This window comes from Oncorhynchus nerka, linkage group LG22 (assembly GCF_034236695.1).
Source record: "Oncorhynchus nerka isolate Pitt River linkage group LG22, Oner_Uvic_2.0, whole genome shotgun sequence".
NCBI lineage: Eukaryota > Metazoa > Chordata > Actinopteri > Salmoniformes > Salmonidae > Oncorhynchus > Oncorhynchus nerka.
In genome coordinates, this window is record NC_088417.1 from 102,378,297 (window position 1) to 102,394,043 (window position 15,747).

At 45.3% G+C, this 15,747-nt stretch overlaps 1 protein-coding gene across 1 annotated transcript in view; it reads left to right on the forward strand.

Annotated features, from left to right (window-relative positions):
- Positions 1-15,747, forward strand: part of ugcg (UDP-glucose ceramide glucosyltransferase) — a 38,783-nt gene that overhangs the window by 13,636 nt on the left and 9,400 nt on the right. Inside the window, 3 exon segments of the mRNA XM_065007673.1 lie at positions 8,210-8,312; positions 11,675-11,776; positions 12,249-12,361. Of these exon segments, the coding sequence (XP_064863745.1) occupies positions 8,210-8,312; positions 11,675-11,776; positions 12,249-12,361 (318 nt within the window).

Below are 15,747 nucleotides of genomic sequence, written 5' to 3' on the forward strand. Positions count from 1 at the left end.
TATCACAGTGCCATCCGTTTTGTCACCAAAGCCCCATATACTACCCACCACTGCGACCTGTATGCTCTCGTTGGCTGGCCCTCGCTTCATACTCGTCGCCAAACGCACTGGCTCCAGGTCATCTACAAGACCCTGCTAGGTAAAGTCCCCCCTTACCTCAGCTCGCTGGTCACCATAGCAGCACCCACCTGTAGCACGCGCTCCAGCAGGTATATCTCTCTGTTCACCCCCAAAACCAATTCCTCCTTTGGCCGCCTCTCCTTCCAGTTCTCTGCTGCCAATGACTGGAACAAACTACAAAAATCTCTGAAACTGGAAACACTTATCTCCCTCACTAGCTTTAAGCACCAGCTATCAGAGCAGCTCACAGATTACTGCACCTGTACATAGCCATTTACATTTACATTTAAGTCATTTAGCAGAGCCCATCTATAATTTAGCCCAAACAACTACCCCTACTGTATTTATTTATTTATTTTACTCCTTTGCACCCCATTATTTATACTTTGCACATTCTTCCACTGCAAATCTACCGTTCCAGTGTTTTACTTGCTATATTGTATTTACTTTGCCACCATGGCCTTTTTTGCCTTTACCTCTCTTATCTCACCTCATTTGCTCACATCGTGTATAGACTTATTTTTCTACTGTATTATTCACTGTATGTTGGTTTTACTCCATGTGTAACTCTGTTTGTGTCGAACCGCTTTGCTTTATCTTGGCCAGGTCGCAGTTGTAAATGAGAACTTGTTCTCAACTAAGCCTACCTGGTTAAATAAAGTTGAAATAAATGTAAAAATATCGGTCTGCGGGAGCCCAAGCCGATCCCAATGAAGCATGCATTGGTCAGGAAACCAGTTTCAAACGTTATGAATCACCGGTTCACTTTTAATAGTTTTCACTCTTAAAATATCTGACTTTAAAAATATCTATCTGTTGTGACTGAATTGATGCTCCCTCCCTCAGTTCCATAGCCTATGGAACGTTTATGCATTTAACTACGTATGACATCATAGCGAAGTTCATTACACCGACCGTCACCTTCACGTAAATCACGTTTCGCTACTGGATGAGAACAGTGTTTCAAAACGCAAGACAAGATTGAGAAACCTAGTCTTTCGTCAAATATCGCATTTATTTTGGGAGATTTAGTACAGTTTCATTGATTCAGGTGATGATAAAACATTGTTTCGTTGAGTAACTTAGAGAAAAATATATATATATATTTTTAAAACTTTCTAGCAAGTCAAGCTAGCTTACCGAGCAGTTAGCTAAAAGCTAGGCTAGGTTGAATGTATAATTGTTGCTAGCAACCACCACCTAATAATTATCATCAAAAACAAAATCTCTTTATCATCACAATAAACTAAAACGGTAGGCAACAACCCCGTTCCGCTAGTGGAACCCCTCGCCAACAGCCAATAAAATTGCAGGGCGCCAAATTCAATCAACAGAAGTGTCACAATTAAATTTTCTCAAACATACAAGTATTAGACACCATTTTAAAGATAACATTCTCGTTAATCCAACCACAGTGTCCGATTTCAAAAAAGCATTTAGACGAAAGAATGTATCATTATGTTAGGTCAGCAACTAGTCACAGAAAGCATACAGCGATTTTCCAACCAAAGAGAGGAGTCACAAAAAGCAGAAATATTGATCAAATGAATCACTAACCTTTGATGATCTTCATCAGATGACACTCACAATACATGTATGTTTTGTATGTTCATATTTATATTTAAAAAATCAGTTTACATTTGACTTTGCCTCCAAAACATCCTGTGAATTCGCACATCAAATCACAAAAATACTCATAATAAACATTAATAAAAGATACAAGTGTTATTCACAGATTTAAAGACATACTTCATGCTTAATGCAACCGCTGTGTCAGATTTCACGGAAAAGGCAAACCATGCAATAATCTGAGTACGGCGCTCAGACGACATACACAACCCAAGAATATATCCGCCATGTTGGAGTCAACATAATTCAGAAATAGCATAAATATTCACGTACCTTTTGATCTTCATCAGAATGCACTCCCAGGAATCCCAGTTCCACAATAAATGTTTGATTTGTTCCATAAAGTCCATAATGTATGTTCAAATACCTCCTTTTGTTAGGGCGTTTAGTAAACAAATCGAAACTCACGAGGCGCAGGCAAGTCCAGCGGAAATGTCGGACAAATCCCCCAAAAGTTATATTACTGGTCGTAGAAACAAATCAAACGATGTTGAATCAATCTTTAGGATGTTTTTATCATAAATGTTCAATAATGTCCCAACCGGAGAATATATTTGTCTGTAGAAAAGCAATGGAACGAGAGGTAACTTTCTCATGACCGCACATCACGAGACCGAGGCTGCTGGCAGACCTCTGACTCATTCCCCTCTCATTCAGCCCCCCTTCACAGTAAAAGCCTGAAACAACGTTCTAAAGACTGTTGACATCTAGTGGAAGCCTTAAGAAGTGCAAGATGGCCCATATCCCACTGTATATTCAATAGGGGCTGAGTTGAAAACCTACAAACCTCAGATTACCCACTTCCTGGTTGGATTCTTTTCCTCAGGATTTTGCCTGCTATATCAGTTATGTTATACTCAGACATCATTCAAACAGTTTTAGAAACTTCAGAGTGTTTTCTATATAATAAGACTAATAATATGCATATATTAGCATCTGGGACTGAGTAGGAGGCAGTTTACTCTGGGGATGCTTTTCATCCAAATGTGAAAATACTGCCCCCTATCCAGAAGAAGTTTAAACAGCCAATGTGTGTTATTTTAACATTTTAAATAGTACTCACTTATAGGAATGGTTAATTGTTTACATGTTGCTAACTAACTATTGCTCAAAAAACACATTTTCATCTTGTTGTCTGGTAACTTCCTTTTCCATTGACAGACTCTGGCTGCATTAAAGACAAACGCAATGTTTGGAAAAATGTAAAGTATGTAAAGTATGCGGCATTCGTTTCGCAACGTAGCTGCATGGGGGTGCTGCGATACCACTCCGGATGGTCCCCAGTGACGTGAATTAATGGGTGTGGCAAGGCGGCTGTCTTTTAGAGAATTTTATATAGCTGTACAGAAAACTAACATTTTTAAGGCAATTTCCTGTAATTCAACACATTTCTCCATAGAGCTGATATTAGATTTTTCTCATGGCTAATGCTGTGTTCCTTTGCTCAAACATATTATATATATATATATATAACTACTGCTAAATTCATTTGTTTTTGGAATTTTCAATTCTCTTACTGTCTAGATTTTATTTGGGTAATTGTGTTAGTTCTCAATGATTTTATGAAAAACCATTACCATTATCTTTTCTACATACTTTTAGTCGTTTTAAGCTTACGCTTGAAGCTGTTTTCATAATTTTAAAAAATGTATTTATGCGGTTTTGCGTCCGGCGCTCTGCAGTGGACTGCTCAGATGTAAACAGGGCCTAACTGTCAGATAACTGTGTGTGTGCACAGTACGGGAGACACGGCTGCTTGCGTCAACGAGAGGTAGGCTTAGCCCTGAACTAACAGGCTAATAGCTCTCTGTAAAATTCCAAACGCTCTTTGTGGTTTTGAGACGGGGGGGTCCAAAGCTGCATTATATTAATGGGCTAAATGCCATGCTAATTTCTGAAGATAAATATTGACATGCAGTACCCAATCAAAAGTTTGGACACACCTACTCATTCAAGGGTTTTTCTTTATTTCTTTTACTATTTTCTACATTGTAGAATAATAGTGAAGACATCAAAACTATGAAATAACACATATGTAGAATCATGTAGTAAATGTTAAACAAATCAAACATTTTTTTATTTTTATATTTGAGGTTCTTCAAAGTAGCCACACCCTTTTTGCCTTGATGACAGCTTTGCACACTCTCTTGGCATTCTCTCAAACAGCTTCATGGCAAATATTTAGTAGTGAATTGCGTACAAGTGTAACTTAGTCATCTCATGTGCACCGTTTACAACTAAGACTCACTGATAGATCTAGAAAGCGGAACTCACTGACTCACGCTTTCTCCTGTTGTGATTATTTTTACAAACCAATCACGTTGACGGGCTCAACTGTTCTGAGGAACTACGGTAAGCTTCATGAGGTAATGGAGAACGCAGTCTGCTTTGTCTCCCGGCGTATTGCGCAAGTTGACTGCAGGCAATAATTTTAAAAAGTACTTACAAATATGCCAATTTTATTGAGTAACTTAAAATAAATTTTTGTTTTGGACGGTATGGAAAAATAATCCCGGGGCAATCCAAGTACCCTGGTGTATGTATATACATGGTATACTGCCCAGGCCTACCCACCACACTGTTTGTTAGGAACTATCAGTCTACTGTTATAGATAATGTTCCAATACAGTTGGACACGTCAATAGTAATGCATTAGAGTGTAGCAAGCCAGAAGTACCTGCTTCCTATAGAACGATACTGTAAAGGGAAGCATTACGCAACATATTCATGACGTCGGTTACCAACCAAACCAGATGATTGACGCTGGCGATAGCCTTTCACAACTGTCTTAAATGCATGCAGGGACTTTGCCGTTACAGTACCTGGATAGGACGTGAGGTTAGGGATGACTGAGAGGTATTTAAAACGCCCTGCCTTACCTTCCTGGGGTGATACTCGATTACAACAAGCCTTAACCAACATGTCTCTACAGGTTCACTATGTCCTTTATCTTTTCATGTTCAGTAATAGCTGTGAAACATGATGAATAATCTAACTGAAACACCATACCAGGAAGTCAGAAACCCCGTGCCAGTAAGACAGAAAGCCGTGCCAGTAAGACAGAAAGCCGTGCCAGTAAGACAGAAAGCCGTGCCAGTAAGACAGAAAGCCGTGCCAGTAAGACAGAAAGCCGTGCCAGTAAGACAAACACACCGTGCCCGACGGACAGACAGAAACCCCGTGCCCGACGGACAGACAGAAACCCCGTGCCCGACGGGCAGACAGAAACCCCGTGCCCGACGGGCAGACAGAAACCCCGTGCCCGACGGGCAGACAGAAACCCCGTGCCCGGCGGGCAGACAGAAACCCCGTGCCCGGCGGGCAGACAGAAACCCCGTGCCCGGCGGGCAGACAGAAACCCCGTGCCCGACGGGCAGACAGAAACCCCGTGCCCGACGGGCAGACAGAAACCCCGTGCCCGACGGGCAGACAGAAACCCCGTGCCCGACGGGCAGACAGAAACCCCGTGCCCGACGGGCAGTCAGAAACCCCGTGCCCGTAAGTCATCACGAGTATTACAAGGACAGATACATCGCATTCTGAAAGTATTCAGACCCCTTGACTTGTTCCCACATTCAATTTTTTACGTTACAGCCTTATTTTAAAATGGATTAATACAATTTTTTTGCCTCATCAATCTACACATATTACCTCATAATGACAAAGTGAGAAAAAAAACATTTAAAATAAACGTTTGCTAAATTATATTTAATTTTCTTTAAATAGACCCTTTGTTATGAGACTCTAAATTGAGCTCAGGTGCATCCTGTTTCCGTTGATCATCGTTAAAATGTTTCTACAACTTGCTTGGAGTCCACCTGTGGTAAATTCAACCGATTGGACATGTTTTGGAAAGGCACACCCATGTCTATATCATGTCCTACAATTGACACAGTGCACGTCAGAGCAAAAACCAAGCCATGAGGTAGAAGAAATTGTCTGTAGACCTCCGAGACAGGATTGTGTAGAGGCACAGATCTGGGGAAGGGTACCAACAAATGTCTGCAGCATTGAAGGTCCCCAAGAACACAGTGGCCTCCATCATTCTGCAGCATTGAAGGTCCCCAAGAACACAGTGGCCTCCATCATTCTGCAGCATTGAAGGTCCCCAAGAACACAGTGGCCTCCATCATTCCATCATTCTCATTCTGCAGCATTGAAGGTCCCCAAGAACACAGTGGCCTCCATCATTCTGCAGCATTGAAGGTCCCCAAGAACACAGTGGCCTCCATCATTCTGCAGCATTGAAGGTCCCCATGAACACAGTGGCCTCCATCATTCTGCAGCATTGAAGGTCCCCAAGAACACAGTGGCCTCCATCATTCTGCAGCATTGAAGGTCCCCAAGAACACAGTGGCCTCCATCATTCTTAAGTGGAAGAAAGTTTGGAACCACCAAGACTCTTCCTAGACCTTGCCGCTTGGCCAAACTGAGCAATCTGTCGAGAAGGGCCTTGGTCAGGGAGATGGGAGAACATTCCAGAAGGATAACAATCTCTGCAGCATTCCACCAATCAGGCCTTTTATAGTAGACTGACCAGACGGAAGCCACTCCTCAGTAAAAGGCACATGACAGCCCGCTTGGAGTTTGCCAAAAGACACCTAACGGACGCTCAGACCATGAGAAACATGATTCCCTGTTCTGATGAAACTAAGATTGAACTCTTTGGCCTGAATGCCAACTGTCACGTCAAGAGGAAACCTGGCACCATCCCTTCGGTGAACCAAGACAGCACAGGAATGGCTTTAGGACAAGTCTCAATGTCCTTGAGTGGCCTGAACTTTAACCCCATCGAACATCTCTGGAGAGACCTGAAAATAGCTGTGCAGTGACGCTCCCCATTCAACCTGACAGAGCTTGAGAGGATCTGCAGAGAAGAATACAAATACAGGTGTGCCAAGCTTGTAGCGTCATACCCAAGATTCGAGGCTGTAATTGTTGTCAAAGGTGCTGTGCTGAGTAAAGGGTCTGAATACTTATGTAAATGTCATATTTAAGTATTTTTAATTTTGTTGCTAAAATTTATTTTAAAAACAAACCGTTTTTGCGTTGTCATTATAGGGTATTGTGTGTAGATTGTGGGGTGAAAAAACTATTTTATCAATTTTAGAATAAGGTTGTAACAATGTGTCAAGGGGTCTGAAAAGTTTCCAAATGCATTGTAGGGCACCTGGTCAAAAGTAGTGAGTAGTATTATTCAGAATAAGCCTCTGATTTACACAGTTGGAGGGGTCAGATTGGAACACAGCTGGAGGGGTCAGATTGGAACACAGCTGGAGGGGTCAGAGTGTAACACAGCTGGAGGGGTCAGAGTGGAACACAGTTGGAGGGGTCAGTGGAACACAGCTGGAGGGGTCAGTGGGGAACACAGCTGGAGGGGTCAGAGGGGAACACAGCTGGAGGGGTCAGAGGGGAACACAGCTGGAGGGGTCAGAAGGGAACACAGCTGGAGGGGTCAGAGGGGAACACAGCTGGAGGGGTCAGGTTGGAACACAGCTGGAGGGGTCAGAGGGGAACACAGCTGGAGGGGTCAGGTTGGAACACAGCTGGAGGGGTCAGAGAGCCAGTAGAACACTGTTGGAGGGGTCAGAGTGGAACACCGTTGGAGGGGTCAGGGTGCCAGTAGAACACAGCTGGAGGGGTCAGATTGGAACACAGCTGAAGGGGTCAGAGTGTAACACAGCTGGGAGGGTCAGAGTGTAACACAGCTGGGAGGGTCAGAGTGTAACACAGCTGAAGGGGTCAGAGTGTAACACAGCTGGAGGGGTCAGAGTGGAACACCGTTGGAGGGGTCAGATTGGAACACAGCTGGAGGGGTCAGAGTGGAACACAGCTGGAGGGGTCTGAGTGGAACACTGTTGGAGGGGTCAGAGTGGAACACAGCTGGAGGGGTCTGAGTGGAACACAGCTGGAGGGGTCTGAGTGGAACACAGCTGGAGGGGTCAGAGTGGAACACTGTTGGAGGGGTCAGAGTGGAACACTGTTGGAGGGGTCAGAGTGGAACACAGCTGGAGGGGTCAGAGAGCCAGTAGAACACAGCTGGAGGGGTCAGGAGGGAACACAGCTGGAGGGGTCAGAGGGGAACACCGCTGGAGGGGTCAGATTGGAACACAGCTGGAGGGGTCAGATTGGAACACAGCTGGAGGGGTCAGAGGGGAACACCGTTGGAGGGGTCAGAATGGAACACAGCTGGAGGGGTCAGAGTGGAACACAGCTGGAGGGGTCAGAGTGGAACACCGTTGGAGGGGTCAGATTGGAACACCGTTGGAGGGGTCAGAGTGGAACACCGTTGGAGGGGTCAGAGGGGAACACAGCTGGAGTTAAACAAATGAATTGAATAAATGCTCGTGGCTTGAACTTCCTCTCTACAATATTGAACTGAACTAACATATCTATCTTTCTCTACAGTTTCTCTACAGTATTGGACTAACTGTCTGTCTGTGTCTCTCTCTCTGCCCAGTTTGAGATCCTACTCTGTGTGCAGGACCATGACGACCCAGCCATTGATGTTTGTAAAAAGCTTCTAGGAAAATATCCCAACGTTGATGCTCGGTTATTTATAGGTAAGAGTCTGGTTGATGAATTCTTTGAACAACTGTTAATTAATATTCATATCTCATGTCCTGCTATTCTAAGATCTGTCTAATAAATATGTTAATATGTGTAGTTGTAAGTAGGGAGACGTGTCAATGCTCAGTACGGTGGCCTGTCGGTACACAAAGAGACGGACTTAACAACAGTACACAGTTGGTCAATTCCTTTTTGAGCGTGGATGGACGGAACATGTATTTTTGCCATCTAAGATTGTTCAATTCTCACATATAAATTGAATCGGGAGGAAGGACGTTTTGACATGCGTCATAAATTGAATCGGGAGGAAGGACGTTTTGACATGCGTCATAAATTGAATCGGGAGGAAGGACGTTTTGACATGCGTCATAAATTGAATCGGGAGGAAGGACGTTTTGACATGCGTCATAAATTGAATCGGGAGGAAGGACGTTTTGACATGAGTCATAATTTGAATCGACAAGGACGCTTTGACGTCATAAATTGAATCGGGAAGGAAGGGCGTTTTGACATGGATAAATTGAATCGAGGAAGGGACGTTTGACATTGAATTGAATCGGGAGGAAGGACGTTTTGACATGGATGTTACATTGAATCGGGAGGAAGGACGTTTTGACATGCGTGTTACATTGAATCGGGAGGAAGGACGTTTTGACATGCGTGTTACATTGAATCGGGAGGAAGGACGTTTTGACATGCGTGTTACATTGAATCGGGAGGAAGGACGTTTTGACATGCGTGTTACATTGAATCGGGAGGAAGGACGTTTTGACATGCGTGTTACATTGAATCGGGAGGAAGGACGTTTTGACATGCGTGTTACATTGAATCGGGAGGAAGGACGCGTTTTGACATGCGTGTTACATTGAATGAGGAAGGACGTTTTGACATCGGGAGGAAGGACGTTTTGACATGCGTGTTACATTGAATCGGGAGGAAGGACGTTTTGACATGCGTGTTACATTGAATCGGGAGGAAGGACGTTTTGACATGCGTGTTACATTGAATCGGGAGGAAGGACGTTTTGACATGCGTGTTACATTTTTGTCACGTATTTATTTTTAAATCATTTTGAAAGTGGACATTTTTATGGCCCTTTTTTGTTTGTTTTTTTGACCTATACATGCCTCCTGTAAGACCCTCTGAACCCTACATTACACTGACCACCAATACTGCTTGACCAAAAGTATGTGGACACCTGTTCATCAAACATCTCATTCCATAATCCTGGGCATTAATATGGAGTTGGTCTCCCTCCCCTTTGCTGCTATAACAGCCTCCACTCTTCTGGGAAGGCTTTCCACTAGATGTTGGAACATTGCTGCTATAACAGCCTCCACTCTTCTGGGAAGGCTTTCCACTAGATGTAGGAACATTGCTGCTATAACAGCCTCCACTCTTCTGGGAAGGCCATTCTACTGCCAATGTTTGTCTACGGAGATTGCATGGCGGTTTGATATACCTGTCAGCTACAGGTGTGGCTGAAATAGCTGAATCCACTCATTTGAAGGAGTGTCCATATATTTCTGTCATTATACTACTTATACTGTTCTGTAAAACATGGAGTTTATATTTAATAAAACATATTATTATTAATATCTCAAAAATACTCAATTTCATCCTATTTTTAAACATTGTTTGGAACAGTATGCTCTACAAGTACATCGCATTTCCAGAGTGGGCTCGCTACTGATTTTAACGTTTATAATCAATTTCAGGAGCACCACCAACACAGTGAATGGGAAAAGGGATTCAAAAGGAACTGGAGGAGGGCTGTGATTCGTTAATGACCTATAATGTCATTTTCTATGTATAAAATGGGTCTTATCATTAACAGTGGGAGAGCCACTCGGGGAAAGGTGACGTGTTTTGAAGATTATATTGTTCCAAACGATATGTCTAAAAAATAAACATTTTATTATCAAAAAAGTTTTGACTTTTTTGAGAGAATATTTCTCATTTTTAATAAATGAATGTGAAACATTGTATTTCAGAATCTAGAACAATAAGGACCTTATTTTACAGCACGATATAAAGAGTAAAATGACACCAAGATGTTGTCTGTACCCTGTACGGATCACAGATCGTGGGGTCTGACAGAATACTGACTAGACGTTGTCTGTACCATGTACGGATCACAGATCGCGGGGTCTGACAGAATACTGACTAGACGTTGTCTGTACCATGTACGGATCACAGATCGTGGGGTCTGACAGAATAATGACTAGACGTTGTCTGTACCCTGTACGGATCACAGATCGTGGGGTCTGACAGAATAATGACTAGACGTTGTCTGTACCATGTACGGATCACAGATCGTGGGGTCTGACAGAATAATGACTAGACGTTGTCTGTACCATGTACGGATCACAGATCGCGGGGTCTGACAGAATAATGACTAGACGTTGTCTGTACCATGTACGGATCACAGATCGCGGGGTCTGACAGAATAATGACTAGACGTTGTCTGTACCATGTACGGATCACAGATCGCGGGGTCTGACAGAATAATGACTAGACGTTGTCTGTACCATGTACGGATCACAGATCGCGGGGTCTGACAGAATAATGACTAGACGTTGTCTGTACCATGTACGGATCACAGATCGCGGGGTCTGACAGAATAATGACTAGACGTTGTCTATACCATGTACGGATCACAGATCGTGGGGTCTGACAGAATAATGACTAGACGTTGTCTGTACCATGTACGGATCACAGATCGTGGGGTCTGACAGAATAATGACTAGACGTTGTCTGTACCATGTACGGATCACAGATCGCGGGGTCTGACAGAATAATGACTAGACGTTGTCTGTATCATGTACAGGTTCTAGGTCATAGGTCATAGGTTCTGACTGGAAGGCATTTTGTAGGTTTTAAATCTGTCAAAAACGTCCACTTTCGTCACCCCCCCCCCAAAAATAAAGAAGTGATCCAAATGTCACATCCTTCCTCCTCATGAAGTTTATAGCAATTTCCTCCGCAGTTGTCAAAAAATACAATGAATACGTTCACATTTAGTTTTTTGAACTACTGATTTATTTTGATTGGGCAATATTCAAACTTTATTGAGACAGATAATTTAAAAAAAAAAAACATTTTTATTGAGTAAATGTTTTGTATTGGTTGTCTTCGAGATTAAAACGTAATGAATTGGGAAGATCGCAGGCTGTGTCATTACCTGCCGTGACCTGCGAGTCCCATATAAGGCCACGCACAAAATGGGCTCCCTGTTGAATGAGAGGGCTGAAGGGAAGTGAAAAACCGTCTGTAAAGGTTGAAGAGAATCTCTTGGTTTTTACAACACAGTCTTAGTGCACGTCAAGTCACTGAACAAATGTTCTGTTTGCAGGAGGAAAGAAGGTCGGCATCAACCCCAAGATTAATAACCTGATGCCGGGTTATGAAGGGGCCAAGTATGACCTCGTGTGGATCTGCGACAGCGGAATACGAGGTTTGGAAACTTCACTTTGCTTGTATCCCAAAGGGCACCTTTTTATTCCCTACGTTGTGCACTGCCTTGGTCAAGAGTAGTGCACTACCTAGGGATTGTGGTGGCATTTGGGGACGTTTTCCTTACTCTGATTTTGAATCGTAACAGAATGAATCCGCTGCACTGTTACAAATCAAGTCAGCGGTCTCTGTTTTCGTTCTTATCACTGACTCACACCCGTTGGATAATAGAGAGACTATCTTTATGTATTCTAGTTTTGAACCTTGAACAAATAAACTGAACCTAGATAAACCAGACGTTTATTTTATTCACCTATATTCAAGTACTGTAGTTGGATGAAAAACATTTGATGAAAACGATACGTTAGATCCCATTGCCTAATCTGTAAACTGCTGATTTTTTAGTTAAAATAAAATAAACAATGGGCTTTCTATATACATTGATAGAATGATTTGTTCCTGTTCCTCCTCAGTGAAACCGGACACTCTGACCGATATGGCCAATCAGATGACGGAGAAGGTGGGGTTGGTTCACGGCCTTCCCTACGTGGCCGACAGACAGGGCTTCGCTGCTACACTGGAGCAGGTGGGCGTCCTTACAGACAGAGGCTCTCAGTTCAAAGAGACTGGGGGGCCTGGGGAGCCGGTAGCCTGGGGAGCCGGTAGCCTGGGGAGCAGGTGGGCATCCTTACAGACAGAGGCTCTCAGTTCAAAGAGACTGGGGGGCCTGGGGAGCTGGTAGCCTGGGGGGCCTGGGGAGCAGGTGGGCATCCTTACAGACAGAGGCTCTCAGTTCAAAGAGACTGGGGGCCTGGGGAGCCGGTGGGCATCCTTACAGACAGAGGCTCTCAGTTCAATGAGACTGGGGGCCTGGGAGCCGGTGGGCATCCTTACAGACAGAGGCTCTCAGTTCATCTTCCCTCCATCCCTTGCATCCTCTGTCCTTAACTCTATCTCAAAAGTCAGAGGAAAGAGGACGCAAGGAATAAAATAAAATAAAATCTAAATTGAGAAAGAGACTTGGGGAGCGGGTAGCCGGGGAGCCGGTGGCCTGGGGGCCGGTAGCCTGGGGGCCTGGGGAGCTGGTAGCCTGGGGGCCTGGGGAGCCGGTAGCCTGGGGGGCCTGGGGGCCGGTAGCCTGGGAGCCGGTAGCCTGGGGGCCTGGGGAGCCGGTAGCCTGGGGGCCGGTGGCCTGGGGGCCTGGGGAGCCTGGGGGCCGGTGGCCTGGGGGCCTAGCCTGGGGGCCGGTAGCCTGGGGGCCGGTGGCCTGGGGAGCCGGTGGCCTGGGGGCCTGGGGAGCCGGTAGCCTGGGGGCCGGTAGCCTGGGGAGCCGGTAGCCTGGGGGCCGGTGGCCTGGGGAGCCGGTGGCCTGGGGAGCCGGGGCCTGGGGAGCCGGTGGCCTGGGGGCCGGTAGCCTGGGGAGCCGGTAGCCTGGGGGCCTGGGGAGCGGGTGGCCTGGGGGGCCTGGGGTGCTGGTAGCCTGGGGAGCTGGTAGCCTGGGGAGCTGGTAGCCTGGGGAGCCGGTAGCCTGGGGAGCTGGGAGCCTGGGGGGCCTGGGGAGCGGGTAGCCTGGGGAGCGGGGGGTCCTGGGGAAGCCGGTAGACAGTAGCATTCTTCCAGACAGAGACAGACCACTAGTCTGGTGCTGCTGTGACTTAACCCTTAGAGATCTGAAGCCGTGTTCACACTACAGGCTTTAATGCTCAAATCACTTGTTTTTCAAATCCGTTTTGGAATATTGACTCTCCAAACAGCAAGTTACCAAATCGTGTGTGTGTGTGTGTGTGTGTGTGTGTGTGCGTGTTCAGACAGCAGTCATTTGCATTCACACTACTTTACTTATTCCACATTTTGAGCTGGTAGCCTGGGGCCGGGGGTCCTGGGGAAGCCGGTAGACAGTAGCATTATTCCACATTTTGAGCTGGTAGCCTGGGGCCGGGGGGTCCTGGGGAAGCCGGTAGACAGTAGCATTATTCCACATTTTGTTGTTAGGTTGTGGGACTAAAATGGATTTAATTTGTTTTTTTGTAAACGATCTACACAAAATGTCTTAAGTGGAAGATAAATTTGAACATTTATTTTTAAATTAATGGAAAATAAAACACTACCTTGATTAGATAAGAATTCAACCCCTGAGTCAATACATTAGATAACAGCTGTGAGTCTTTCACATTACCTCCACGTACCTGTTCCTCCACATTGACTCTGTACCGTAACACCCTGTATATAGCCTCCACATTGACTCTGTACCGGTACCCCCTGTATATAGCCTCCACATTGACTCTGTACCGGTACCCCCTGTATATAGCCTCCACATTGACTCTGTACCGGTACCCCCTGTATATAGCCTCCACATTGACTCTGTTCCGGTACCCCCTGTATATAGCCTCCACATTGACTCTGTACCGGTACCCCCTGTATATAGCCTCCACATTGACTCTGTACCGTAACACCCTGTATATAGCCTCCACATTGACTCTGTACCGTAACACCCTGTATATAGCCTCCACATTGACTCTGTACCGTAACACCCTGTATATAGCCTCCACATTGACTCCTTACCGTAACACCCTGTATATAGCCTCCACATTGACTCTGTACCGTAACACCCTGTATATAGCCTCCACATTGACTCTGTACCGTAACACCCTGTATATAGCCTCCACATTGACTCTGTACCGTAACACCCTGTATATAGCCTCCACATTGACTCTGTACCGTAACACCCTGTATATAGCCTCCACATTGACTCTGTACCGTAACACCCTGTATATAGCCTCCACATTGACTCTGTACCGTAACACCCTGTATATAGCCTCCACATTGACTCCTTACCGTAACACCCTGTATATAGCCTCCACATTGACTCTGTACCGGTACCCCCTGTATATAGCCTCCACATTGACTCTGTACCGGTACCCCCTGTATATAGCCTCCACATTGACTCTGTTCCGGTACCCCCTGTGTATAGCCTCCACATTGACTCTGTACCGGTACCCCCTGTATATAGCCTCCACATTGACTCTGTACCGTAACACCCTGTATATAGCCTCCACATTGACTCTGTACCGTAACACCCTGTATATAGCCTCCACATTGACTCTGTACCGTAACACCCTGTATATAGCCTCCACATTGACTCTGTACCGTAACACCCTGTATATAGCCTCCACATTGACTCTGTACCGTAACACCCTGTATATAGCCTCCACATTGACTCCTTACCGTAACACCCTGTATATAGCCTCCACATTGACTCTGTACCGTAACACCCTGTATATAGCCTCCACATTGACTCTGTACCGTAACACCCTGTATATAGCCTCCACATTGACTCTGTACCGTAACACCCTGTATATAGCCTCCACATTGACTCCTTACCGTAACACCCTGTATATAGCCTCCACATTGACTCTGTACCGGTACCCCCTGTATATAGCCTCCACATTGACTCTGTACCGGTACCCCCTGTATATAGCCTCCACATTGACTCTGTACCGTAACACCCTGTATATAGCCTCCACATTGACTCTGTACCAGTACCCCCTGTATATAGCCTCCACATTGACTCTGTACCGTAACACCCTGTATATAGCCTCCACATTGACTCTGTTCCGGTACCCCCTGTATATAGCCTCCACATTGACTCTGTACCGTAACACCCTGTATATAGCCTCCACATTGACTCTGTACCGTAACCCCCTGTATATAGCCTCCACATTGACTCTGTACCGGTACCCCCTGTATATAGCCTCCACATTGACTCTGTACCGGTACCCCCTGTATATAGCCTACACATTGACTCTGTACCGTAACCCCCTGTATATAGCCTCCACATTGACTCTGTACCGGTACCCCCTGTATATAGCCTCCACATTGACTCTGTACCGGTACCCCCTGTATATAGCCTACACATTGACTCTGTACCGTAACACCCTGTATATAGCCTCCACATTGACTCTGTACCAGTAC